This window comes from Leguminivora glycinivorella, chromosome 13, assembly GCF_023078275.1.
Source record: "Leguminivora glycinivorella isolate SPB_JAAS2020 chromosome 13, LegGlyc_1.1, whole genome shotgun sequence".
In the NCBI taxonomy this organism is placed as follows: domain Eukaryota; kingdom Metazoa; phylum Arthropoda; class Insecta; order Lepidoptera; family Tortricidae; genus Leguminivora; species Leguminivora glycinivorella.
The window spans coordinates 12,882,589-12,908,679 of record NC_062983.1 but is presented as its reverse complement, the minus strand read 5'-3'; the positions used below and the strand labels follow the sequence as shown (position 1 = coordinate 12,908,679).

The 26,091-nt window shown below is 43.4% G+C and overlaps 1 protein-coding gene across 1 annotated transcript; it reads left to right on the top strand.

Moving 5' to 3' along the window:
- Positions 1-351: 351 nt before the first annotated feature.
- Positions 352-24,599, top strand: LOC125232465 (BTB/POZ domain-containing protein KCTD3). The gene is made up of 13 exons (XM_048138144.1): positions 352-508; positions 1,167-1,480; positions 4,478-4,637; positions 5,814-5,890; positions 6,035-6,128; positions 6,694-6,911; positions 14,896-15,108; positions 16,483-16,599; positions 17,801-17,940; positions 19,718-19,892; positions 20,485-20,581; positions 20,946-21,133; positions 22,009-24,599. The coding sequence occupies exons 1-13, from the start codon at positions 462-464 to the stop codon at positions 22,143-22,145; spliced, it is 1,977 nt and encodes a 658-aa protein (XP_047994101.1). The 5' UTR covers positions 352-461; the 3' UTR covers positions 22,146-24,599.
- The last annotated feature ends 1,492 nt before the right edge of the window (positions 24,600-26,091 follow it).

Here is a 26,091-nt window from a genome sequence, read left to right as displayed (position 1 = left end):
TGAAAGTGTAAGGCCGCTTTATCAAGAAAACTTCAAGTGTGTCGACCAGGCTTAAATAAAACCTCGAGCCATGAGCGAATCTATTTTTGTTGATGGGTTCTGTAGTACAAATTAGTCAAAATACTACTATTTATTGGCATTGTTTTAGTTGCAAATGAGAGATATTTACAAATATTATTATATCCAACATATTTCATGTACTTGTTATCAATAACATTGTAGAAATCTAAGTAAGTACCTTACAAAATTGTGTCATCGTATCTTGATATGTTCATCACAGAACCCTAATCAAAACTTATTTGACATGACGTTGACAGTTCATTTACCTATATTACTTTGATTAGGGTTTGTTTGTTGACGGGAGACCTGAAAATTATGATTCAGTTCATTTAGAAAGTTGAAATATTGCACTATCCACGTATATAGATACTACCAGGCATTGTGCTAAGAATATTACTTAAATGACAAATTATCAAGAAATAGTTAACTTGAATGTCGGCGGGACAAAGTAAGTTCTAATTTTGTTTATTTGTTCAGACTAGAATGTGACTCTTTCGTCTAGATTCGAATAGATGTCACATTTATTAACTATCCATGATTACATGATGTTATTCCTATTATATATTCTAAGTAATTGAACTAAGACTATCCACGTGAAAGTTACAAATGGCTGCAATGCATATGTAGGCTTTCACACACATTAGAAACAGTTAATTAGTTACCCTCTTACCGAGCCTCTTAGAGCCGGTTAACAATATTACAGTGACTCACTGTATCACTTTATATTTACAACTATATTATATCTCTATAGTTATTTAGTATTGAGTGCTCCTTCAGGTACAATTAATGTGATTGGAATAATTTAATTTCAAAGCCCTCTTTAAATAAACATTTTAGCTGGTCCCCAGTAATTTTCACTTAATTGCGATGTGGAAACTTTCTGTATTAAATATTTTTTTTTTATAGCATCTTACTGGCTTACTTTTTTTTATAGTTTTATGAAGTATGGCTTTATGACATTGAATAAATTAAAAAAGTGATATAATAAAAACTGATATTGCACCTTTAGAATTATACTGGTGTACAATTTCCTACTGAGCTAGGTCGGTATACTTCTAATGGTGCAATATTATAGTAATATGCAATAATTATCAACCACATTTCAGATTTGCTACATCCTGGCACACACTGACATGGGTACCGGACACATTTTTCACAGCCCTACTCAGCGGGCGCATACCCACAGTAAGAGATGAAACCGGTGCTATATTTATAGACCGAGACCCTAACCTGTTTGGACTAATCTTAAATTTCCTCCGAACAAGAGACATAGACCTGAATAATGTCAATATTAGAACTCTCAGACATGAATGTGACTACTTTGGCATCACTCCCCTTAGCAGGAGACTGGCTCTATGTGATGAGATGAATCATTCTTCGTGTGGAGATGTACTCTTCTACGGATACCTACCACCACCTTGTAAGTAAAGATTTTACTATGGGGATGTGTAAAAAATTATAAGCTTGTTTCTTAAACCTTTTTAACTGGGTTAGTTGACCGACTGAGTTTTAATTATACATGTAGGAGGCCTTAGGTCTTAATGGGAAATTTCCCATGTTAGGTAGAGAAGTATCTCTAGTATGGCTGGACCTACTAAGAATCTAGGCCTTCAAACTTGTTTATTTCTGCCATCTGGGGCCCGTTTCTCAACAACACACTTATAATACAAGGCTTGTACCTTTCAAGAAACAGGCCACTGGTATCTACTTGTAATTTTAAGATGCCTACAAAAATCTTCCGGGACCGTCCCCACTCAAGAGAAGCATGTCTGACGACGTGAAACGGACGTCAGCGCCACGCCTCCTGAATGTAATTTTATAAACGTCTCCTCAGTACATTTTGTATAGGAAGGACGTGCAAGGGACGTCGCATGGCGCGCCCCAGGCGACGTGTCGCTTGGCGCTCGCCACGCCGCCTGGGGGCGCGTCTTACGTCTTTCCTATACAAAATGTACTGAGGAGACGCTTTTTAAATTACATCACAAAAAATAATTAAATTACAAAATTGGGAAGGAATAAGTACTTACTAATTTGTATCTACTGATCTCATATCTGCTATATTATGAATCCTTGATATTTTTTATCTAATCCATAATGGTGTTTTTGTGTTATCATTAATGAAAATTACGAATACTTTAGATTACCAAAATATATTTAGCCTTGCATATGAGTCATCAGGTTGTCCACTTTCTGGAAAGTCAGGGAAAGTCAGGGAAAAGTCAGGGAAGCTCATAGTGGTCATGGAAAGTCAGGGAAAGTCAGGGAAATTATTTGGAGGTCTGGAAAAGATTTGGCACCAAGAAAAAAAATCTAAAAGTATTGAAAAAATAATATGATTTCTTGAGTTGGCCACATCCATGACAGCAAAGACGGATTCCCGGTAGTGATTTTAAGGCAACTTAAAATTGTCTCTTTAGACTTTTTATGAAAAATATAGTACATACCTGGAGGGCGATTTTTTAATCTCGCATACGGGATTTTGTCACTAAAATACCGGTTGAAAACGGCGACTTGCCTATTAATTTTCAGTGAGACTCAAAAATCGGCCCTCTGGCCTCCATCCTAGTGATTACTAAGGGGGATATCTTCATGATTAACCTTAATTTATCCGGCCCATGATCGTAAATGCGGAATTTTCCAGGTTTTTTTTTACTTTGCGTTCCCCACTCTCATATTCCAAAATAGATTCAGATTAACTGAAAAGTTGCACCACAATGTCACCATGTACAACATTCATAAGGTAGGTGCTTTTGCTAGGGCGACGTGAAAACGACAAAGACAAAATTACGTTACGTCGCTGTCCAAATTCTAAATATCTATCCGATCCGACAATCCAAAGCTGAGTTCCTCATAAAGCCTATGGCGCAAAACGTCACATAGATGCGCAATTTTGTATTAGTCAAAGGAGCATAGGAGGATAGTTAGCGTGACGATGACCACTTGGAAACCTAAAGGCATGTAGTGGCAAAACACCTAAATGGGCATCCCGACGCTGACCACAGAGAAAAATTTTGCGCTCGCTTCGCTCGCATTTAATAATTCTAGGCATGTAATATATTTTTATAACTTAGTCAATACTTCGCGCTCACATTACGCTTGAAATCTCGTTTTCATTTCAAGCCTGCTTTCCTGACTCTGCTCTGATAGACTAGGTACCTACTCCATTTTATTTGTTAAGAAATTTCGCGCTCGCTTCGCTCGCGTTTAATATTTCTAGATATGTAGTATATTTTTGTAACGTAGTCAATACTTCGCGCTCACATTACGCTTGAAATCTCGTTTTCATTTTAAGCCTGCTTTCCTGACTCTGCTCTGATAGACTAGGTACTCCATTTTGTTTGCTAAGTTAAGTATGTACAAAATAACTACTACGGGACGTATAAACTGGGGAAAAAATTTCGCGCTCGCTGCGCTCGCGATTTTTTTTTTGCATGCAAAGGCGCCGAAACTCAAACTCGCTCTACCCTGATGCCCTGATTGAGAGTGCATGGGCCGGCACTGGTACAGCTAAGTTTAATAGTTAACATAAAATAAAATAGTTACTATAAAAGTATGCACTCCCTTGCAAATGTTTATATTTCGTACTTTAGAAAACAAACATAGCCCAGAAAATAATTGGCTGTAACAGACGGACAGACAGACGTACGAGTACTATAAGGGTTCCGTTTTTCCTTTTTGAGGAACGGAACTCTAAAAAAACTGCTTTTTCTTCGGGTTTTTTTTTAAGACAAAAAAAACTGTTTTTTTTGCAACCGTGGTAAAAATATCATCATAGAATGAAAATTTGGTCAGGGAAATTTTCTTAAATGGTCATGGAAAGTCAGGGAAATGTCAGGGATTTTTTTTTTGGATTTAGTAGTGGACACCCTGGTCATGTCATGTGTAAACAAGACTAATCTGTACCTACAAAATTCCTCAAAGGACCTCCTTATTACATATTTGTTTGGGTTGTTAGTGTTACATACACAGACTTACTTAAATACACAGACATTATCAATAATTATTTTATTCTTTTTTTTGCAATGCAATACATGAAAAGAAGTTATTTGTTTACCTATAAGATATCAGCAAAAATTAATTCATCCTTATCAAAAGATAACCAGTTATTGAAAATAACTGTATATTAGTCACCCTGTGTATTTGAACTATAAATGCTCTTCTTAATACTTTAGATGACAGTACCTTCTTACAATAAGAAATATCTATGTATTATGTATGCATTCCAATATATGAAAAGAAAACCATAATATTGGAATGCATGCGTACATAATACATAAATACCTACATTTACGTATCCATACTTAGGACACACTTATCCGTATTGACCTTACCCACTATTATGACACACCCCTTGCGAAATCGGCGCGAGTATAAGTATTCTATGTATAATAAATTAAATATTCTAATTCATTTGCAGTAAGCACACCACTGGCCAGCAACAGTAGGAATAGCAATGGTTGTTCTAGAAAGAACTCCACCGCATCGAACGCGGATGCACCTTGTAATAGGACGCATTCAAGAAACTCTTCCTTGGACCTGAGGACTGTGGTCAGGATACCTTCGCAAGACCAACTGAGGTAAATATAAACTCTGAATAATAATATTGAGGACCAACTTGGATAAATAATCTATAATTTGACGACCGGTCTGGCACAGTGGATAGTGACCCTGCCTGCTAAGCCGCGGTTCGAATCCCGGCAAGGGCATTTATTTGTGTGATGAGCACAGATATTTGTTTCCGAGTCATGGATGTTTTCTATGTATATAAGTATGTGTTTATCTATTAAAGAACGTATATCGTCGCTTAGCACCCATAGTACAAACTTTGCTTAGTTTGGGGCTAGGTTGATCTGTGTAAGGTGTTCCCAATTTTTTTATTTTTTTATTAATTAAAAATTGTGGAATTAACTGTTAACCTTCTACCAACACACTACCTTCCGGCAACACACTACCAAGCCATCTGACGTTTTAGGTGTGTATGGGCCGCGGTGATCGCTTACCATCAGGCGACATCTTTGTTCATTTGACTCCTATCTCATTATTTTTATATGAAAAAAAAAAGCTACGTGCTTACATTTTGTTTCCTATAAAAAGAAAAAGATGATGCTCATTAATAAACAATAAATTCAAAAACGATATAATAAACATGAATAATCCCTCTTCCTAAAATGTACGCTAACTGCACAGTTTCCATACAAATACAGATCGTTGATACCGGTCCAAAAAGTTAAACAAAGACCTAAAAAACTAAAAAAAAAAATATTTGCATTATAAAAACCGGCATAGCATAATACTAAATTATGTACTTATTAACTTATAGAGCAAAAATCTGTTTGAGGACTTCAAACATGATGTAGGTAGCATAGCAATACAGTTATTGTTAGGTCTGAATAGACAGGATGTTTGCTAAAACAACAGTCTCATTTCCTTTGCGTCTACTAGTCTATGCAATTGCTTTGTAAATATGTGTCTTTCCAATATATAAGCGTCCCTATACTTCAAGGAATAATGACGTATATTTTCTGTAACTACAACAGACATTCCTCCATATTGCATATGAATTCCAAGGACCTTTGAAGGCATAAAACGCCATACAAGTTCCTCTAAAGCATTACCGGAAGAGATTGTGAGAGCGAGAAAAAGATATCTCATTCTCGCTCTCACTTATGGATGAATGACTGAACGTGGCATTGGCACGGACCGGTAATGTGTTAAAAAATATATTTGAAACTAAATTTACATATTGTTTTCAGTCGATGTGGTCGTGGACATTCCAGAGCCGCTTCTTTAGGCAATGCAGATTGTTACAAAGGAATACGTCCGCCGGAACGTAAGTTTCAATGCAAATTTGATATATTTAAAAATGTACAAATGGCGGACTTAACGCTAAAAGGTATTCTCTACCAACTAGCCCTACTAAACAGAGATGTAAAAAATGAGATTCGTAGTAAATAATTTCGTACGTCTTTTTCAGTAAACGCGTGGTCAGATAGCATGAAAGTTCAAATTATTAAGGCACACCATAATTGGATCGCGGTTGCATACACACACTTCGTTACTGGATACAGGTACCTGTCTTAAATGGCGCTTTTTTATTTATTTCAAATTGATAAATGTTATCAATTAAAACATCGTTTTGTGTCGAAATAAGTTTTTTTTTTGCAAAAAATTCCTTTTTGAGACAAGCTTTTGTCGCCGACTGTACTTTTCTTTCAACAGTCATCTACTGCTCTCCGAGACATTTCCAAAAACCCGTTACTCGATGAGGATACGATTTCATTAGAGGAGTTCACATGGCCACCTTTCTGCTCCATCATCAGATCGGCTCCATGATACTATAATATTCCATTGTCACGTAATTTACTCATGTATGGAAAATTTGAGCTCAATCTCTTAAAGGTATTTGCTTCAAAGTAAATATAATACATACAATACTTACTTACATTACAAGTTAAATAAAAACTTGTAAAAAACAGAAAATAATTCACAGAATATTTCTTCACGGAATGATGTGTAGTTTATTTTAGGTACAGTCGGCAATACAGTATTCGCTTAGCACCTTTGTATACCATCAACTTCTAGTTTAATAGAATATTGTATTTCTTCATCTGACATTCTATCACTTATCACCAGATTGACAGACTCCTGCGGTTGGTACGTCGTATTCCAATCGCCCGTCCAAGACTCCGTGATAGAGAGGATAGCGTTGAACGCCAAGACGGGCGGCGGTGCAACCGCCAGCGGAACTAATACTACTGGGACTGACGTCATGTTGGGCATAGCGAGTGGACCTCTAGTGAGATTGTGGGCGTTTTCTACGCATAGCGAGCCTGTTAGGAGGACTTTAGTAGGTAAGTTTCATTTGGTACTAGAATAGCGTTGAACGCCAAGACTGGTGGCGGGGCAACCGCCAGCGGGGCTAATACTACTGGAACTGACGTCATGTTGGGCATAGCGAGTGGAACTCTAGTGAGATTGTGGGCGTTTTCAACGCATAGCGAGCCTGTTAGGAGGACTTTAGTTGGTAAGTTTCATTTGATAATAGAATAGCGTTGAACGCCAAGACGGGCGGCGGATCGACGGTCAGCGGGACTAATACTACAGGAACTGACGTCATGTTGGGCATAGCGAGCGGACCACTAGTGAGATTGTGGGCGTTTTCAACGCATAGCGAGCCTGTTAGGAGGACTTTAGTTGGTAAGTTTCATTTGATAATAGGTTATATAGGTTATAGGTATACGCGGGCTCGGTTTCCGCAACTCGACGTCATAATTTGCGCCTATTTTGCGTGATGGGTTGCGGCACTATTCCTGCCAACCCAGCTCTACCAGAAAGCCTAGCAGACCCTTTATGTTGCCGACGACTTCTGGGAGACACCCCGGCGACCCGAGGTGTTGTGCCCGGTATTCTGCCACCCCTGGACATTCGAGAATGACGTGAGCGGCTGTTTCCTCTGCCTCCGTGCACGCTCTGCAGAGGGGCTGTCTGTAACACCCAGGGTGAATAAGTGTTTGTTGAAAGGGGCATGGCCAGTTATGGCCCCCACTAAAAGTCGGAGCTGTGGCCTTTTTAGTTGCCTCACCTTTTTTGACAATCCGGGGGTGATTGTCGGGAGTGCTTCCTTTGCCTGTCTGCAGGTGCCTAGGTTAGACCAGTATTGTTGGTGTTTTACCTTGGTGTTGTAACGCAGCATGTTTCGAAGCCAAGCATAAGGTAATGGTAGTATGGGCTCCGGTCCTGCCACCTTCATTTCGGAGCCTCTACGCGCTAGGATGTCGGCTCCATCGTTACCTCGCGAGTTGCTGTGTCCTTTAATCCACTGAAGAGTTACGCTGTTGGTGGTGCATACCTCTGTCAGAGTTCTGTGACATTCGTAGATTAGCCCTGAAGTAAAGGTATAACTTTGTAGAGCTTGTAGTACTGACCTACTATCGGAGAGTATACGGATGGGGTAGTCACGTACCTCCCTTGAGACGATCGCATGTGCTGCCATTATGATGCCCATACATTCTGCCTGGAAGACTGTGTTGTGGGCACCTAGTGGTGTCGAGATGTGTATGTTGAGGTCCTCTGAGAATACTCCAGAGCCAGTGCCTGACCTTGTTTTTGATCCATCCGTGAAGATTCTCAGCTCCCTTGGGTTAAGTCCTTCACGGGGTTCTTCGTGTAATTGTATTTTGTATTTCTTGTCGAAGACGAATTGCTTCGGTATCTTATCGGTTACCGCCTCTATTAGCGGTGCCTTACCTATCGCCTCATAGAGGATTTCGGTGTGAGGTACCCTAGGTGGTCTCCAGAGATTGGACTTTTTTAGACGTACCGCCGCAGCTAGCGCTTCTTGTTGTATGTGGAGGTGCAGCGGCGGCAGGCCCAGGATGGCTTCCAAGGCCGCGGTTGGAGTGGTTCTCATGCAGCCCGTGGTCGCCATACAGGCCAACCTCTGAAGTCGTTGTAGTTTAGCTTCAACAGTGGATAAATTGGTGCGTGGCCACCATACTATAGCACCGTAGCTTATTATTGGTCGGATTACTGCCTGGTAAAGCCATAGAGTTATATTAGGGGTTAGTCCCCAGGTTCTGCCTATCATTCTACGGCATTGCCAGAATACGACTGTAGCTTTTTCTATCTTACTGTTTAGGTGGTTACTCCAATTTAGTTTATTGTCAAGTACTACCCCTAGATACTTTACCTCTGTTGATAATTGGAGTTCTGTATTGAACAGCCTGGGAAGGCGAAAGTTCCCCAAGTTGCGTTTGTTGGTGAACATTACCAGCTCAGTCTTGTTAGGATTGACGGTGAGTTCGTTGTCGGCGCACCAGCGTTCCACGATGGCAAGTGCGGAGCGTGTGACATCACATACTGTACCTGTGTGGTTGCCGCTCGTTAGTATCACTATGTCGTCAGCGTAGCCGATCGTGTAGTAGTGATTGTTGTTTAGTGTGGAGATCAGGTCGTTCACCACTAGATTCCATAACAGTGGTGAGAGGACGCCACCTTGAGGGCATCCTTTTGCCACTAGTGCTTGTTGTGCCTCGCCTGTCCCGAGTGTGATGACCCTTTGGCTCAGCATGTTATTTATCCATGTGGTCATGATTGTACTTACTCCATGTCTCACTAGTGCTGCAGTTATGCTGCTGAATCTGGTCTTGTCGAAGGCCCCTTCTATGTCTATGAAGGTTCCTAGGCACATGGACCTGCTTTTGATCGCTACTTCAATCTTGCTCACCACTGCGTGGAGTGCTGATTCCGTAGATTTGCCAGGGCTGTAGGCATGTTGATTAGGGTGAAGGGGCACGATGTTTAGCACCCTCTCTCTCAGATACCTGTCGCACAACCTCTCCAGTGTTTTCAGCAAAAAAGAGGTTAGGCTGATGGGCCTAAATGCTTTCGGATCCGAGTAGTCGCTTTTACCTGGTTTTGGTATGAAGATGACTTTGACCTCTCTCCATTGTTTCGGCACGTACGTGTGGGCCAAGCAGGCGCGTAGGATGTTGGTTAGCTTTATAGTGAGTGCTTCCCCGCCCCACTTAAGCAGAGCAGGGAAGATCTCGTCCTTACCCGGTGATTTGAAGGAGTCAAAGCTGTTAATGGCCCATTGCGTGCGTTGCGGGTTTATTACCTCGTCAGTCTGTTGCCACTCGTCCTCCGTCGGAGTGGTCTCAACCTCATCCCAACTAGTCATGTGCGAGATCACACAATCCGGGAAGTGTGTGCGCACTAGAACTAGTTCCGCTTCTTCAGGCGAGGTGGTGAGGGAGTTGTCCGGCTTTCGCAGGGATCCTAAGGTTATGGCGGAGTTATTGGAGAGGACCTTCCTTACCCTGTTAGCCTGCATTGTGCTCTCGATTTCTGTACAGAACTTACGCCACGAGTTGGTGCTTCTGTATCTGAGGCGTTTTTTGTACGTGGCTTTCGTGGACCTGTAGTTATCCCAGTCCTCGTCATTGCACGTGTTCATAGCTCTGTTGTATTGCCTCCTCATCTTACCCCTGAGTCTCTCCAGTTCAGGCCCCCACCAGTTGTTCTTGTTTTTGTTCCTTTTAGTTGCCGGTGGGGTGGATAGGGGACATGTTTGATGGTAGCATTCCAGAATTGTGTTCGTGAAAATGCTTACCTGTTCTTCTATCACCGCAGTGCCCTCTATTTTGTGGGTATCTCCCTGCTGCGCCAGAGCTGTGTTCAGGCGCAGTGTGTAGAGTTCACGGTTCGTCTTCCGTGGATTCCTTCTAGGCACTGTTGTGATTGTCTCTACCTGAATATCAAATCGAATCCACCTGTGGTCCGAGCAAGACATCTCCTTTGACACATGCCAGCCCGCGATGAATTTCGATGCTTCTTCAGTCGCCAGTGTCAGGTCAATAATTGTCCTGCTTCGTTTATTGACGAATGTAGGTTCTGAACCTGTGTTGAGAATATTGAGATTTGTAGTGAACAGGTACTCGACTAGTTTCTTACCTCTTTCATTACCTGTTGTCATGCCCCATAGGGGGTGGTGTGCGTTAGAGTCGGTTGCCACGATGAGCTCTAGCCCCTCCTCTTCACAGTAATTGACTAGCCTTGTCAGGTCGTGTGGTGGTGGGTCATCCGCTTCCGGCATGTACACGGAGGCCACGACCATCTCCTTCAGGCTGGAGTTTTGCGCCCCGTGCAGCTTTATGGCGCACAGGTCTCTAGAACAGAAGCTCATTAGAGGATGCGCATGTATGTTATTAGTTGTGTATATGCAGGCCCGGGGGTTATCCGGGCCCGCGTAGACTGTTAGCTTACCTCCTAGGTTGCGGAGACCGCAGACGGTGCCTCTTCTGACCCACGGCTCCTGGATCAGAATTACGGCTGTAGTGTTGTCCTCCAACCACTTCCGGATCTGAGCCGTTGCCGTTTCGCTGTGGTGGAGGTTGGCTTGGAGGAATTTACCACTTATCGAAGGGAGCTCCGTGGGCCGGTTCACCCTCCCCCTCCGACATCGGTTCCTCCCCCGACACCGGTTCTCCTTCCTCCGTGCCAATGGCCAACTTTTTTAGCCCTTGAGCGCATTCCCCTTCACTCTCCGAGGAGCTGCGAAGAAGTACTTCCTCGCCCTCCTCCGAGACCGCTGGGGAACGCGCCGGACTCTTCATCTCTTGTACCGGGACTACGTCCTCGGGTACTGGCTTGGCGATGTCCATTGGCTCGGCGGGTGTGGTATCTTCGCCGCTGGTGACGGCGATGGTTTTAGAGGGCGGTTGCTCCCCGAATTTACCCCGTGGTCCTTGGAACTTCACGTACACCGACCCCAGCATAAAGCCGAGCCGGCGCCCGTGTTCCACCAGGGGCTGTACGACTGTCTCCGGCACACTGACGACAGCGAACGTTTCCGTCCCCTGCACCTCTCGCCGGTTGAGAAGCCAGCGGTCTACTTCTGCCCACGGGTTCTGATAGCGTAGGAATCGGCCTACCTCACCGAAGTCATCATAGACGCCCGGGAACAGAATGCCGCAGCGTACACGTTTGGGTATGTCGCTCTGGCGCTTAATTACCACTTTCACCCCGTCGTCGAGGGTGATGGTGGCCGCGCTGCGCCTCAGCCAATCCAGTGTAGCCTGGTCCTCGCACCACAACCTTAGGGATCCATCGCCGTAGGTCGGCTTGCCCCTGAAGATTGGGCCCGCGGGCAGGTTTTCTGTCGGCTGTCTAGCCTCCATAGACATTAGGCCTAGGAGCTGTTTTTGGACCTCATCCGACTGCTCTTGGCTCAGGTGTCCCGTGGTGGCGTTAGTCACCGCCACCAGCAGGTCGGCCTTCACTGCCTCGGCGTAATCCGCTCGGGGGGTTACTCCGCCTGGTCCGGTCCTCCGCCTCTTGGGCTCGTTTCTGGGAGATGTGGTCTCATCCAGACGAGCTCTCTTGGCAGATGAACGGGCCTCCTGGTTACTCCCCCTTCGGTCCTTGTTCCTTTTGCCCTTCTACCCATGGGGGGCGCGGCCGGCAGCCTGCGCCTCACCTTCCCCAGGGGCGCTTTGCTGTGGCGCTGGGGCGTTTTGGGCCGTAAGGCCTTGTTTCAGTCTCCGCCGCTGTTTCCTGCTGAGCTTCTTCGGCCTGGCCGGAGCTGCAGCAGGCGGGGGCTGTGGAATAGGAGGTACTTCCCGTTTACCGGGTTTCCGCTTCCTTTCCTTCCTGGACACGTGGAGCGTCCAACCAGCCTCCAGTTGGGCGGAGATGGGGTCTAGGACCGGTGCCATCGCTGGGGTCTGTTCCGCGCTTGGGGGTTTCCCTCCTATCGGAACGATAGCCATCGATGTCCCCGGTGTTGGGAGCAGGGGGCGGGTACACTTTTCCATAACGGAGGGTATGTTCCCCGTAGGAATGGCACCCGCGGAAGTCCCTGCCGAAGCGAGTGGGGGCTGGGTACACTTTCCCGATCCAGGGGGTTTCCCCCCCTTCGGAATGGCACCCGTGGATGTCCCCGCCGAAACAAGTGGGGGCTGGGTGCGCTTTCCCGATCCAGGGGGTTTCCCCCCCGTCGGAATGGCACCCGTTGATGTCCCCGGTGTTGGTAGTAGGGGCTGAGCACGCTGTGGTGTCGAGCCTGTGTGTTTGGGCGTCCACGCCCCGGGCTTACGGGTCTTTGGTTTCCCAGAGGCCCTCCCACCCGGTGCGGACTGTCCCTTGTGTGGCGGCTGTGCCGGGGCGGCGCCGCCACGGTGTGTAGTGTGTGGGGCTGCTGCCGAAGTAGCGCCCTCCTGGTGTGTATTGTGTGGCGGTGCTGTAGGAACAGTCCCATCGCCGTGTGTGGAAGCGCCTATTTGGGTTGCGTGAGCCTCCCTATAGGCGCGTGTTGAGGAGGGAGGGGCTGTCGAGACCGCCCCATCTCCTTGTGTTGTGTTGTGTAGTTGGGAGGTACCCGGTGCAGCCGAAGCCGCGCCGTCTCCCTCCAGTGTAAGGGTTGTGGATCTTGTGTTTTCCATTTTTAGTTTGTATTAAATTTTCACCTCCCGGGCTTCCCACCCTCCATGGAGCCCGCACCTTTGGGGATGTCACTTAGGACACCAGGATTACCCAAGAGGTATAGGAGTGTAGAGGTGAGACTCATGCGCGACATCAGGAGCTGCAGACACGTGGCTGGGAGAGACGATCCCATCTCCCCCAGTGCGTCCACGTGCCCTTGCCCCCTCAGCATGGCCGAGCCCCTGGCATCCTCCCAGAGGACGCCCCTCCCCACCCCTTGCCATGCGGACCGTACCACCTCGACCGTACGGGACGCGTGTCCATTACCCTGCAGTGGCCAGCTGCAGGGCAACCGTTTTGCCTGAAATTCAGACCGAAAAGGGCATATTGGTCTAAAGGGGATAACTAACCCCGACCCCTGTAGTCCTCGGCCCCCAGGACTCCTGCATCCTGGCTCACGGCGTTCGACTGCGCAGGACAAGCGCAGGTAGGTGAGTGTAGTCCGCTTAAGTCACCTACACCATAAGCGGAACCGGGAGATCCCTGAGACGTGGCAAGCAATTAGACCAAGGTCAGATTACTAGCCATGTCGTACGGAATGCTCCAATGTTTGTCACAACCCGCTTGGGCTTTCAGGTCCTTGCGGGTTGTGACCTCGCCTTCATACTTGGCTACTGGTGGTCCGGGGTAGATGTAAATGTGCGACGCCCGACCGACCACCAGCATTTCCAGGGTGTACGACCCGTCCCACAAGTGAGACGGGTTCGTCCATGACCCGCGGCGGCAGTGTCATGGACGACGGGGACGTGGTATGATAGACTTGAGGGAATAGACATTGCTTGCTCAGCATCGCACACCTGAACCTGCGTAGCTACCCCCCCCTACACATTTGATAATAGAATAGCGTTGAACGCCAAGACGGGCGGCGGATCGACGGTCAGCGGGACTAATACTACAGGAACTGACGTCATGTTGGGCATAGCGAGCGGACCACTATATAGTGAGATTGTGGGCGTTTTCAACGCATAGCGAGCCTGTTAGGAGGACTTTAGTTGGTAAGTTTCATTGTCACTATTATAGCGTTGAACGCCAAGACGGGCGGCGGGGCAGGACCAGTGGGACTAATACTACTGGGACTGACGTCATGTTGGGCATAGCGAGCGGAACTCTAGTGAGATTGTGGGCGTTTTCAACGCATAGCGAGCCTGTTAGGAGGACTTTAGTTGGTAAGTTTCATTTGATAATAGAATAGCGTTGAACGCCAAGACGGGCGGCGGGGCAAGGCCAGTGGGACTAATACTACTGGGACTGACGTCATGTTGGGCATAGCGAGTGGGGACTTAGTGAGATTGTGGGCGTTCTCTACGCATAGCGAGCCTGTTCGGAGGACGTTAGTTGGTAAGTTTCATTTGATAATAGAATAGCGTTGAACGCCAAGACTGTCGGCGGGGCAAATGCCAGCAGCACTAAACTACCGGGTAGTGAGTATGACATGACGTCATATTTGGCATAGCGTGCGGTCCGCTTGTGAGTGGTGAGACTGGGCATTCTCTACATAAATAGCGAACCTGTGCGGAGGGTTTTATCGAGTGAAATTAATTGGATTTTCATAGCCTCACTCGCTTTCTTACCATAGTTAGTTTTCCTATTTTTAATTTGAACCTTGTTCTATAAGTATACCTACATTGGTAAGATATTTCGTTTGTTTCAAAAACCAATGAAACAAAAGAAATGCTACTTATGAAAGATTCAGATTAGATTTCAACAACTAATGTACATTGGGTCTTACGAGGATATTACCAAACTCGAATAATAGTATGATGAAAATGTATGTTTCGCAGCACAAATGTTTGTGTTGTTGAGTTGTTGACCATTTGATAATCATATAACACTGTATTAATTTTCCATCAGGCACATTCAACCTAGGCGTCCGCGTGGAACACCTACTATTCGTCGGACCTCAACTAGTGGCTCTGAGCGGAGCGGGCGCCAGAAGCAAGGCCGGCGTATGGCACACCAGTACACAACACTGGCAGACACAGGACGTGGCACATCTTAGCACACACGACACCGCCGGCTCGTTCCTGCTACTAGGGACTAACACCGGTGCCATTAACTACATAGGTAAGCTACCATTAACATAGGTTCCCCTGCATAATGCGGCATAAACTATCTACATATTTAGATGCCGCCAATTATATTGGTGACACGAATCACGTGTAAGCAGGGGCGGCTCACTCCGCGATTCCATCGCCACGCTACAAGTACATGCTGGCGGCCGCGAGTTCGCGGCCTAATCAGGGGTGGCGCGCGTTCTCACGGAACGCACGTTCGCACTTTCTATTGTTACATTACGCCGCGAGTTTTTTTTAAGGTTCATATGCGATGTCCACGTGTGGAATGGCTAATAATGCTTAGTTAAATAGACGTCATGAATAAAATAGGACAATCTTACACAGATCTTATTGATTAAGTCCCACGGAAAAGTTCAGTAAGGCTTGTGATGCTAAAGGCTTAAACAAAAATATATAAATACTGTATTATATACCTAGGAAGTATCCAAGACTTGGATATATAGTATAATATAACATTTTATCTGAGAATTAATTCGTTTTAATATCATAGGCAACCCTATCATCCGATGCTGCGCACGTGCGGCTTGTTTCTTTGTTAGAATTTTGTAGGCATTTAAAAAGGCGGCATTTCGTGAACATCAAAGCAGTGGGCCTTCTGTACTTGTACTATTATATATTCTGTGGTTTAAGTGAAAAAAAAAAAAATCTTTAGTGCCAAGCCGCCGAATGCGGCTTTGTGTGTGTAAACGTAAGGCAGCGTTCCCACTTAAGCGTCGCGTGTCTCGGGGCGCGCAACGGACGTCTCCGCCACGTCGCCTGAATGTAATTCAAAAAACGTCTCCTCAGTACATTTTGTATAGAAAGGACGTAAGACGCGCCCCAGGCGGCGTGGCGGTGGCGTGGCGCGCGCCGCGCCGCCTGGGGGCGCGTCTTACGTCCTTCCTGTACAAAATGTACTGAGGAGACGTTTTTTGAATTACATTCAGGCGGCGTGGCGCGGACGTCCGTTCCGCACCTCAGGACATGCGTCTCTTAGATGTGGCCGGTCCCTAACAAGTTTGTTCGCCGTGCGCTGTTTGGCAACGTTCGACAAAAGCCACACACTGTGTCAATATTGCATATGAGCACGTTTAACCGTATGCTTAGACACGGATCCGTGCGCGGGAATTTTAATCTATTGTTTAAATGTCAAGGTCACTATTTCAATGATCAAAATTGACAGGAGTTAACCCCTCGTATGCGGCCTGTCAATTTTTAATAGAATAGATTAAAATTCCCGCGCACGGATTCGTGTCTAAGCATACGAGTGGTTATGTGTGTTATGAGCGTGCATCAAACATCTCTTATTATATTCGATATCATTACCTAAGTCTAAGTTCTACTATTTTCACATCATGTTTATGTATTCTAATTTTGTCTACAGACATGCAAAAGTTCCCGTTACGAATGAAGGACAATGATCTCCTTGTCACTCAGTTGTATAAGGACCCCAATCAAGAACCCATTACAGCCATATCAGTGTACCTCACCCCTAAGACCAGTATGTATAATAATAAATTGAAAAAAAAAACTGATACTTATGTTTAAAACTGTTTCTAATAGCGCTGAATCATGGAGTTACTTAATTTAAAATAGTATTTTATGCAACAGACGTTTAAAGTAGGTCAAAAAAGACGAGTGGCGTGGGTAACAATTTCAGGCGAAACCGAAAATTGTTAATAAAGACGCCACGAGTATTTCTTGACTCAGTTAAGCACCGTTGCATACAATACTTTTTCTACTCGTCGACTGTAATCCGTCAATTAGGACACCAGAGACTAAACTATAAGTGCTATTTTTTCAGTGTTGGATACCCTATGGCAGTTCCGACTCAACTATAATAATCTCATTATAGTTGACTTTAGTTAACTGTAATAATTTCAAAAATAGAACTTCATACAATTTCTATACTAATTTGCGATACCTGGCAAATTTTTCTGCATCTGAAACACATTTTTTTTATCTGTCGCGTTGTCGGCCAATCAGAGACGGTTATTACAAACAATTGGTTGCTAGGTAATTCGATGTTGATACAACGGTGAACGACGCTATTAACATTAATTTTAACTTGCATGAATGATGATATTTCCGTCCATTGATGATGAAGATGATGACTCGTAGAAAAAGTATTGTATACAATAGTGATATAATTAAGCTTTTCACTCTCGTACCGTACTATTAGGCCACTCAGCAAGCTTCGTGGCCTAAACATGGTACTCGACTGAAAAGCTTTGTATTATATCACGATTGTATAAAATACTATTTCAGTACAGATGGTGTTTTTTACGCACTAGTTCGAGAAGTGGTTCATTATATGCCAGGTCGAAACTTCGGAGGGCCATCTGTACTGAAAAACGTCGTACGATACACGTGCGAAGAGGAAATTCGTAACTCGTGTCGATCGACCGAAGGGAGTGTTTTAATCTATCGCCACTCGTTTCGAACTTCCTCTTTTTCGCACTTGTATCGAAATGTACTATTTAAAAAAAAAATATTTTAAAAAAATAAAATCAACTTAAAATCGTCAACGTCAAGTCGTTGTATGCTTTTATTTCATTGTTAATAGTGCTATGAAATCATCGAATGACGTCGCCAGCCGTTGGCAACATATGCAGTTTTTCCTTTTTTTTGTCTGGGGTGATTTTGAGATTAAATTTTACTCTTTTGGTTATCAACAAAATAACACTGCATTATTTGTCTAGATTTGTGCGGAAACTGGATTGAAATAGCGTATGGTACTCGATACGGCTCCGTACGGGTTATAGTGCAACATCCAGAAACCGTGGGTCACGGCCCGCAGCTCTTCCAGACCTTCACTGTTCACCAGAGCACTATCACCAAGGTAACGAACACTATAGAAACTCATTCAGAAGACTGGAATACTGCTCTTGGAACCCTTTTTTAACCGCCTGCCAAATCTCAAAGGAAGGGGTTTTCAATTCGTCTGTATTTTTTTTTGTTTTTTTTTAATGTATGTTCCTCGATATCTCCGTCGTTACTGGACCGATTTTGATTTTTTTTTTTTTTTTGATTGAATGTATATGCATACAGATTGGTCCCATTTTTCTCAGAACCCAGTTCTGATGATGGGATCCTGGAGAAATCGAGGGAACTCCTCAAATCTGAAAGGCATACATATGGTGATTTTTGTGTTTTTAAAGGAACAGCATGCATTTACGTACGGAACAGTGACATTTGGTGCAGTGGAACTCCTGATGATGGTCAGAATGGAACTCCTCAAATCTGAACGGCACACTTATAGTGACTTTGGTATTTTTATAAGAACAGCTTACACTTACGTCCAGAACAGTGACATTTGGTGCAGTGGAACTGCTGATGATGGTTAGAACGGAACTCTTCAAATCTGAACGGCACACTTATAGTGACTTTGGTATTTTTATAAGAATAGCATGTGCACTTACGTCCAGAACAGTGACATTTGGTGCAGTGGAACTGCTGATGAAGAGTGAGCCGCTCCTGGTTAGAGTTCCGTTTTGATAATCATTATCATCTGTAAGTACTTCAGAATCATCCAGATTTCAAAATTAGTTCAGAAATGACGGAGATATCGAATAACAAACATTAAAAAATATACAGACGAATTGATAACATAAATCCAACATTTGAAAGTATTTATCACCAAAACCCCAAAGGAAGGCGTTTTTTTTTTCTTAAAAATTATCTAACAGCGTCATCTTCAAGTGTTTTGTTTACGACACAGATATCCCAAATCTCATTGGCTACTACACCATTAGCTTACCGCAAAATAAACTACGTACTACTAGGCCTGGTCTCGGAAGGCATGTCCAGCAGCTTCACGTCACAGAGATGAAGATGTTGCGGTGGATTTCAATTTCGTTTATTTCACATATAAGCTTACAGTGTAATACAACCAAAACACTTATATGGTAAAACACACATATTATTAAACAAAATAAAAAAATTGCATATCGAAAACCAGACACGAGACACGAAATAAAATCAACAAATAATAAATCAAATAAATATAAAATCAAACAAATACAACATTTAATAAAAATTTATGTTAAAAGCCAACATAGCATACCTAACGAACTTGCCTAATTTGTCCGCAAATATGTCGGCATCCGGGATCTGAGTCTGTTACGCGTGGCGTTACGCGACTAGATCGCATACGTAACGAACACATCCGTGGCAGCCTCGGAATCCGTGACGTGTCGGATAAGCTGCAGGAAAGTCGCCTCCGATGGTATGGCCACATATGCCGCAGACCGGTAGACTACGTCGGAAACAGATGCCTCAACCTCACCGTCCAAGGCCCTAGGTCACGCGGCCGCGGTAGGCCTAAGAAGCGCTGGCTGGACGTCGTGACAGCGGACATGGAAGAGAACAATCTCTCACCTCAGGATGCCGAAGACCGGGCAAAGTGGAGAAGGGTGAGCAGGAAAGCGGACCCTGGCGCTAGGCCGGGAAAACGCTAGGTTGAAGAAGAAGACTACTAGGCCTGATTTAAACGGCGTGCGAACTCGCATGCTATTTTAGTTACATTGCGGGCTGTTGAGGTTACATACAATTTTGCACAGCACATTCTTATGTGAGTTCTAAATGGGCCCTAACACTGGCCAACTTGTCTTTTTCAGGTGTCCCTATCCGAAAACTACTTAATATCCGTGTGCAGCGAATACAACCACGTGCGCTCCTGGCGCGTGACCCGTTTCCGCGGCATGATCTCCACACAGCCCGGCACCACGCCCAAGGCCGCCTTCAAAGTGCTCGCGTTAGAAGCCCCGACAGCCCAGCCTCACAACGACTGCGGTACTTTCACGCATGTTACACTAACCTTCATTAAGGACGCTGTAGTTAGTCTCTTCAACGCGATATGGGGAACGCGTCAGCCTAAACCGAGAGGGATTACGAGTGAAGCCAGCTTTATCGTGATGACTCTAGATGGGCCTACTGATCAACCGTGTAATGATATTGGTAATATTAATATATTAACAGCTTCTCTTCTTTGTCGTATCCTCATGGCTGAGGAACGTGACGAATGTGGACACTTTTCACCAGTTGTCTCCACGCCACTCGATTTTGGGCCCGGTGCATGCTAGCCTGCAATGTGGTCTTTGTCACAGACGTTATTCTGTCTACCCAACGTGTGCCCATGATTCCACTGCTTCACTTCCTTGCCATGCGTCCCGATTAACAGCTTATGTAGTTATATCGCACGCGTTTATGCACTGATTAAACAGTTTAGGTTTTTGTACACCTTTGTACATTTTGGGAGAATGTAACTTAGTAAAACTGTTACTAACCAGTAACCTCATTGTTAGTAATATTTAACAATTTAATATTATCTTTTTCTAATAGGTAGTTTTTCAATATCTTGTGAAAATAGATTTTTTTTTCGCAGGACCATACGGCGAACAGGATGAGGAACAGATTTTCATCCAAAAAGTGGTTCCTGATACGGACACGCTATACGTGCGTTTAGCGTCCAATGGAAAAAGGTATGGAGTATGGATCTCACTTTTTCTGACGCCCGATTTAATGACGTTCTGGATAACGTTAACAAATCGTATTCAAGTCTCTTAGTAGGTACAGAACGGTATCCATTCTTTCCATGTTGTTATAAAATTGTGTTGTAAACTTTCCAATATGTTTCCTGCCGTCGATTTTCTAATCGTTATTCAATGTCTAGCAGTGGCGACGCGTGAAAATTTTTGTTGGTAAAGCCGGAGGGGTTTTTGGGATCTGTTTTGTATGGACTTCTACAGATACTGCAGAATCTTAGGGAACCCGTTGGGAATCGAGTTGTATCGACGCTACGCCACTGATGTCTAGCTAGTCACTAAAATTATATTTTATCCACAGGGTATGCACCATCCGCTCAGTGGACGGTTCGGCGGTATCATGCTTCACCGTAGCGGAGTGCGAGGGCGCATTGCGACCGCGTCGATTACTCCTGTGCGGGCACCGCTCGGGCGCCGCTCAGATGTGGGACCTCACCGCCGCTATTGATAAAGCGGCCAAGCCGGCGATCTCAGTCGGCAGCAGTAGTGGTGAGATTACTTCACTTCACAGTATTTAGAAACATGTAGCTTTCTGATGTTGACCTCAGCGTCACTAGACATGAGATGGCCAAGTCAGCGATCACGAATCGGTAAATTGCATTTACATACTTGGAAATTTAGGCCTTGCCACAGTGGGTGGTCGAGCGTTCTTGGCATCAGTCATCGCATAAACAGAGGACGCTGCTGATTCCAGCTTTGAACCCTGAAGGCCTTGGTCATTTTATCAATGTCAGTGTGTCAACTAACATACATACAATCACGCCTGTATCCCATGAAGGGGTAGGCAGAGCACATGAAACTACTCGTTTCAGTGCCACTCTTGGCAAATAAGGGATTGAAAGAAAACGAAACTGTGACATTGCAGTGACAGGTTGCCAGCCTCTCGCCTACGCCACAATTTAACCCATAGGTATCCCACAGTCGCCTTCTACGACACCCACGGGAAGAAAGGGGGTGGTGAAATTCTTAACCCGTCACCACACGGGCAACTAAATAAACCAAAAATATTTGCGTATAACCAATTTAAAAGACTGTGCCGAATATCGGGTTTATTATGACTTCGTTCCCATCAGGCTTGACGACCTTCGATTTTGGGATGGTGGCGTTACATAACATAATAATGTAATAATATGACGAAACACTTTAACCCCTCGTGTATCGGGTAAAAAATCGTGGGTCCCAACCTCGGCTATGCCATGTAGAGCAAAAATAATAATTCCAGAAAAAAATGCAAAAAGATGACCTAATTTTACGCACGGATCCGTGCATATAAGCATACGATGGGATAAGGCCCGGGGCTCTCGTTTGCCAGTGGCAATATATCAATTTATTTTGAAGCCATTCTAATAGTAAATTCTTTTCAGCGGAAGGTGACGACTCCCCGATCCCCGACGGCGGACCAACAGCCGACGAGCTGGTGCGTCTCCTATCAGCGTGTGATCTGGACGCCACGCCGGCGCCACAGCTACTGCCGCCGTCGCCCAATCGACCGATACCGTGAGCCTTCTGCGGGGCACTAGCCAGGCTTTGGGACTTGATACTACCGACTTGATGCTTCTTCCCACACCTTACTTATTGACATAGAAGCAGCTGTAGGGACGTTAAACACAGCTAAGGTCTCACTTCTGCGTATTGATGCGTCATTAGTTAGTGAAATAAGGTGTGTGAAGCGCTTTTTCAGACTGCATTTGCGCCGGCAATGCGAAGCGACGCGGGCTTTTATTTAGATTTTATAGACGGAGCGCCGATGAGGTTGCCCGTGCATAAGGGTAAGGGCTTAAGTTGGAGAGGTGTTGTGCAATGGTACATAATAATTTCTCCTCGACTGGTCGAGTATGCAATTTTCTGCCTTGTGAAATTTTTACATCATTCTTAGTGATAATCGCTTTGGAATAGCAAAAAGTAACTTACAGAATTGTATAATTTATTCTAAAAGCGCCGTGGTATTGATATATTGTACATAAATCAAAAATGAATAAAAAGTCCTATTAGCTCTTTCTGGCTTGTGCTCGTGATCATAGCGACGTACGTTCCTTGCAGCTTTACATTTTAGGGTCCCCCCACATCTAGCGTCTCGCGAGCGTAGCGTCGGGCCAACTGTATGGAAAAAGACGCTACGTCGACGTCGCGCCGACGCGGCGTCAGGCTTTGCCATACAGTTGGCCCGACGCTACGCTCGCGAGACCCTAGATTTGGGAGGACCCTTAGCTAGGACATGTAGACTGAAGGTTGCTCTTACCTTGTGAATACACCAATATACCTACGCCGTTATATTGAGGAACAAGTTTATCTTATGTGGGTGATGAATGTGACACATCTCTTGGGTGACATGATAATCTTCATCATGACATGTCATCATCATATTTGACATATTTCTCATTGATTGAACTCTTAAATATTATAAGTGCTTATAAAGCTAGGTTTTGCTTTCCTTTAAGATCTCGGAGATCATCCCTTTTAAACCAAATCCAACACGCCGGGACTTTTATTATGACTTTGAAATATAGGGCACTAGCTTTTGCCCGCGGCTTCGCTCGTGTTAGAAAAAGACAAAAAGTAGCCTATGTCACTCTCCATCCCTTCAACTATCTCCACCTAAAAAATCACGTCAATTCGTCGCTCCGTTTTGCCGTGAAAGACGGACAAACAAACAGACACACACACTTTCCCATTTATAATATTAGTATGATATTTCCTTTTTGCTTAAAAATGATGGAGCAGCTTGTTTGAAATATTTAGACGATGTGGCTTTTAATGTATAATTGGATTAATTGGCAATATAAGACTTGAACGTGCTACTCTGAAAAGAAATATCTAAATAATTTTCATAGGCTATGCGCTTATATAATAGAATTTGCTAGTGTACGCATATTACTGAATAAGGCCCCATTTACACATTGCATTAAATTACGCTCTACTAGCTTTGCCGATAGCCGATGTGACATGAGAAACGCCGTACGAAAGGCGACTACGAACAGTGGCTACGCCCTGACGGGTTGCTAGCAGTTGTTAATACAATGTAAACGCAGTCACACGATCGTCAGTCAATCGATTGTGAAATGGGTCTATAGGAAAGAACGCTTGAATAGTTCCATCTGATGCCAGAAACATTTTGGCGTCTAGATGGCCTGTAAAGACTGATTTCATTTGTAAGCTCAATCATACAAAATCAAATTTTTAAACAGAAAAATATATGAATATATTATTTTTGAATATTTATGTTTTAACTATTGTAAATAGGTATGTTAAAGTTGGGAGTATAGTATGACAAAAGTATATGATTAAAATAATGTGTAATTGTTTAAATATTTGTTGTTATATGGCTATATTAGTATAGAATTGTGTATTACTTTGTTAGGGAACAACATTTTGGGGCACTACCTAATGTTGAGAGGGTTGCTATTTTTTTTTTTTTAACGTATTGTAATTGCCCTACTTAGTCTCAAAACTTTGAATAATTTAAACGTAAATATGAATGCATCCCACTTCCTACGTAATAAGAGTAGGTATGTGCGGAAAGAGAAGAAATTGTCAAATGTACGGTACCCAATACATACATTCTCTTTCACCAACAGGCCTGCTCTTAACAGCGTATATTCAAAATCATATATAGGTACATTATTGTAGCCCTTTTTTCGGGGTGGTAATTCTATATTTAAAAAAAATAGAGATGCCCAGATTCGGTAGTTTTATTTATTTAATTATTGTGCCCGACATTCAAATGATGGAAATAATTTATTTGTATGTTCGTGGTAGCTCTAAGGTCTACCCGCATTTCGTCAGGTGACAATCAAAACTGACTAATTTCAAAAATCAAACATGTAAACACATCGAAGCTAGTGAGTTTTTGCTGTCATTTAACGAAATCGGCACACGTACAGTGTTTTAAGGCTTATTTTATACAAGTGTAAACTCAGTTATTATGTATAAAATCAAATAAATTAATTGTTTTATACTTGTGTTTATATTTAGAACTCTATGGCTTGAAATATTCTTTCACATAAACCAACATCAAAATTAATTAATACACGGGACTATAAAAGAAACAGATTTATTTTAATTTAAAAATGTACAGTGTGGTATTTATAAATACAATATTAATTTGATCATATTGTTGCACATTAAAACTTCGTAATAAAAACATCGTTTACAGTTACCCTTACAAAATGTACAAGTTTTCTTGTAAGTCTCAAGATATATGGGTCACTAAGAGTGATTTCAGAACAGCAATTTTCCGAAACTGCATTTTAGCACGTTTAGACCACATGTAGCGAAGGCGAAATGTATCTAACACCAATACGACCATACACGCCAGCCAAAACTGTAATTATCAAGAACTCTATGTTCAATATCTTTCTGAATGCTGCTAATTGTTTTAAAACTAAAACCAAAAGAAAGGTGAATAAAAAATTGGCTTTGTTTAGGCGTGGTTGCTGTATCTTAGTGACCCATATATGGGACACGAGCGTGTAACGATCGTTCGTCATGTGTTCATGTTCTGACCCATAAATGGAACACTGGACTGTGAAAGTGTCAACTTCTTTTTTAATTTTGGACTTAATCGTCTTCATGAAATCCATGGCTTACGTCTACATTAAATCTGACAAAATGTGTGTCATTACTTAATATGAATTGGGTGATATCTAGAATTTTAACTAACTATATTTACATTCGGAAACATCAATTATATATTAAAAATATTAATATCGACATTTTTAAAATGACTAGGTAGTTAAATTACATTAATTAATTCACTGTAGGTATTAAGATTGACATTCTTCATCATCATCATCAGCTTTAGATACGGTAGGTTATAATATTATAATCATAGAATTACAAATAGTAAAAAACCTGTGGTAGGCTGTCGACTCCCAACCAATCAATTGAAATAAAATTATCATTCCAGGACTCAGGATGCTATTTTCCTTACATTTCTACTAAAAATAACTCATTGGTTATAATAGAACATTTTTTACAGTTGATTAAAAGCATGCGGTGACACTTGTCATCTAGATACAAATTTATAACTTTAACCTTTTTCACGCCAACAACGTATATATGCACCACAGGTACAACGCCACAACGCAAGTTCAAATTGAATTTGAACACTAGCGACGTGGTCTGAGTGACACCGCTTGTGTTTGACACGGCGTCGAAAGGGTTAAAATTAAAAGGGTTAATTAGTGTGTGTGTAATTAATATTAAAATTACAGCTGTCACCGTTTTCAAGCTGTTTGAAAATTACTATGGGAAAAATAGGTGTACCTTGCTGAGAAAAATATAGCCTTACGTTAAGACCTAAAAAGCTAGGTCTAGGTATTTATTAGACTCTGTCCAGTCTATATATAACTATATAAATAAATAAATATTATAGGACATACTTACACAAATTTACTGTCCCACGGTAAGCTCAAGATGGCTTGTGTTGCAGGTACTCGGACAAAGAT

Bases quoted from the DNA above. Each gene is read 5' to 3' on its own strand.
- LOC125232465 (XM_048138144.1), top strand. From the start codon at position 462: ATGACAAATTATCAAGAAATAGTTAACTTGAATGTCGGCGGGACAAA. The intron at 4,638-5,813 runs GTAAATATAAAC...TATTGTTTTCAG, and splicing joins CCTTCGCAAGACCAACTGAG to TCGATGTGGTCGTGGACATT. The intron at 16,600-17,800 runs GTATGTATAATA...TTATTTGTCTAG, and splicing joins GTACCTCACCCCTAAGACCA to ATTTGTGCGGAAACTGGATT.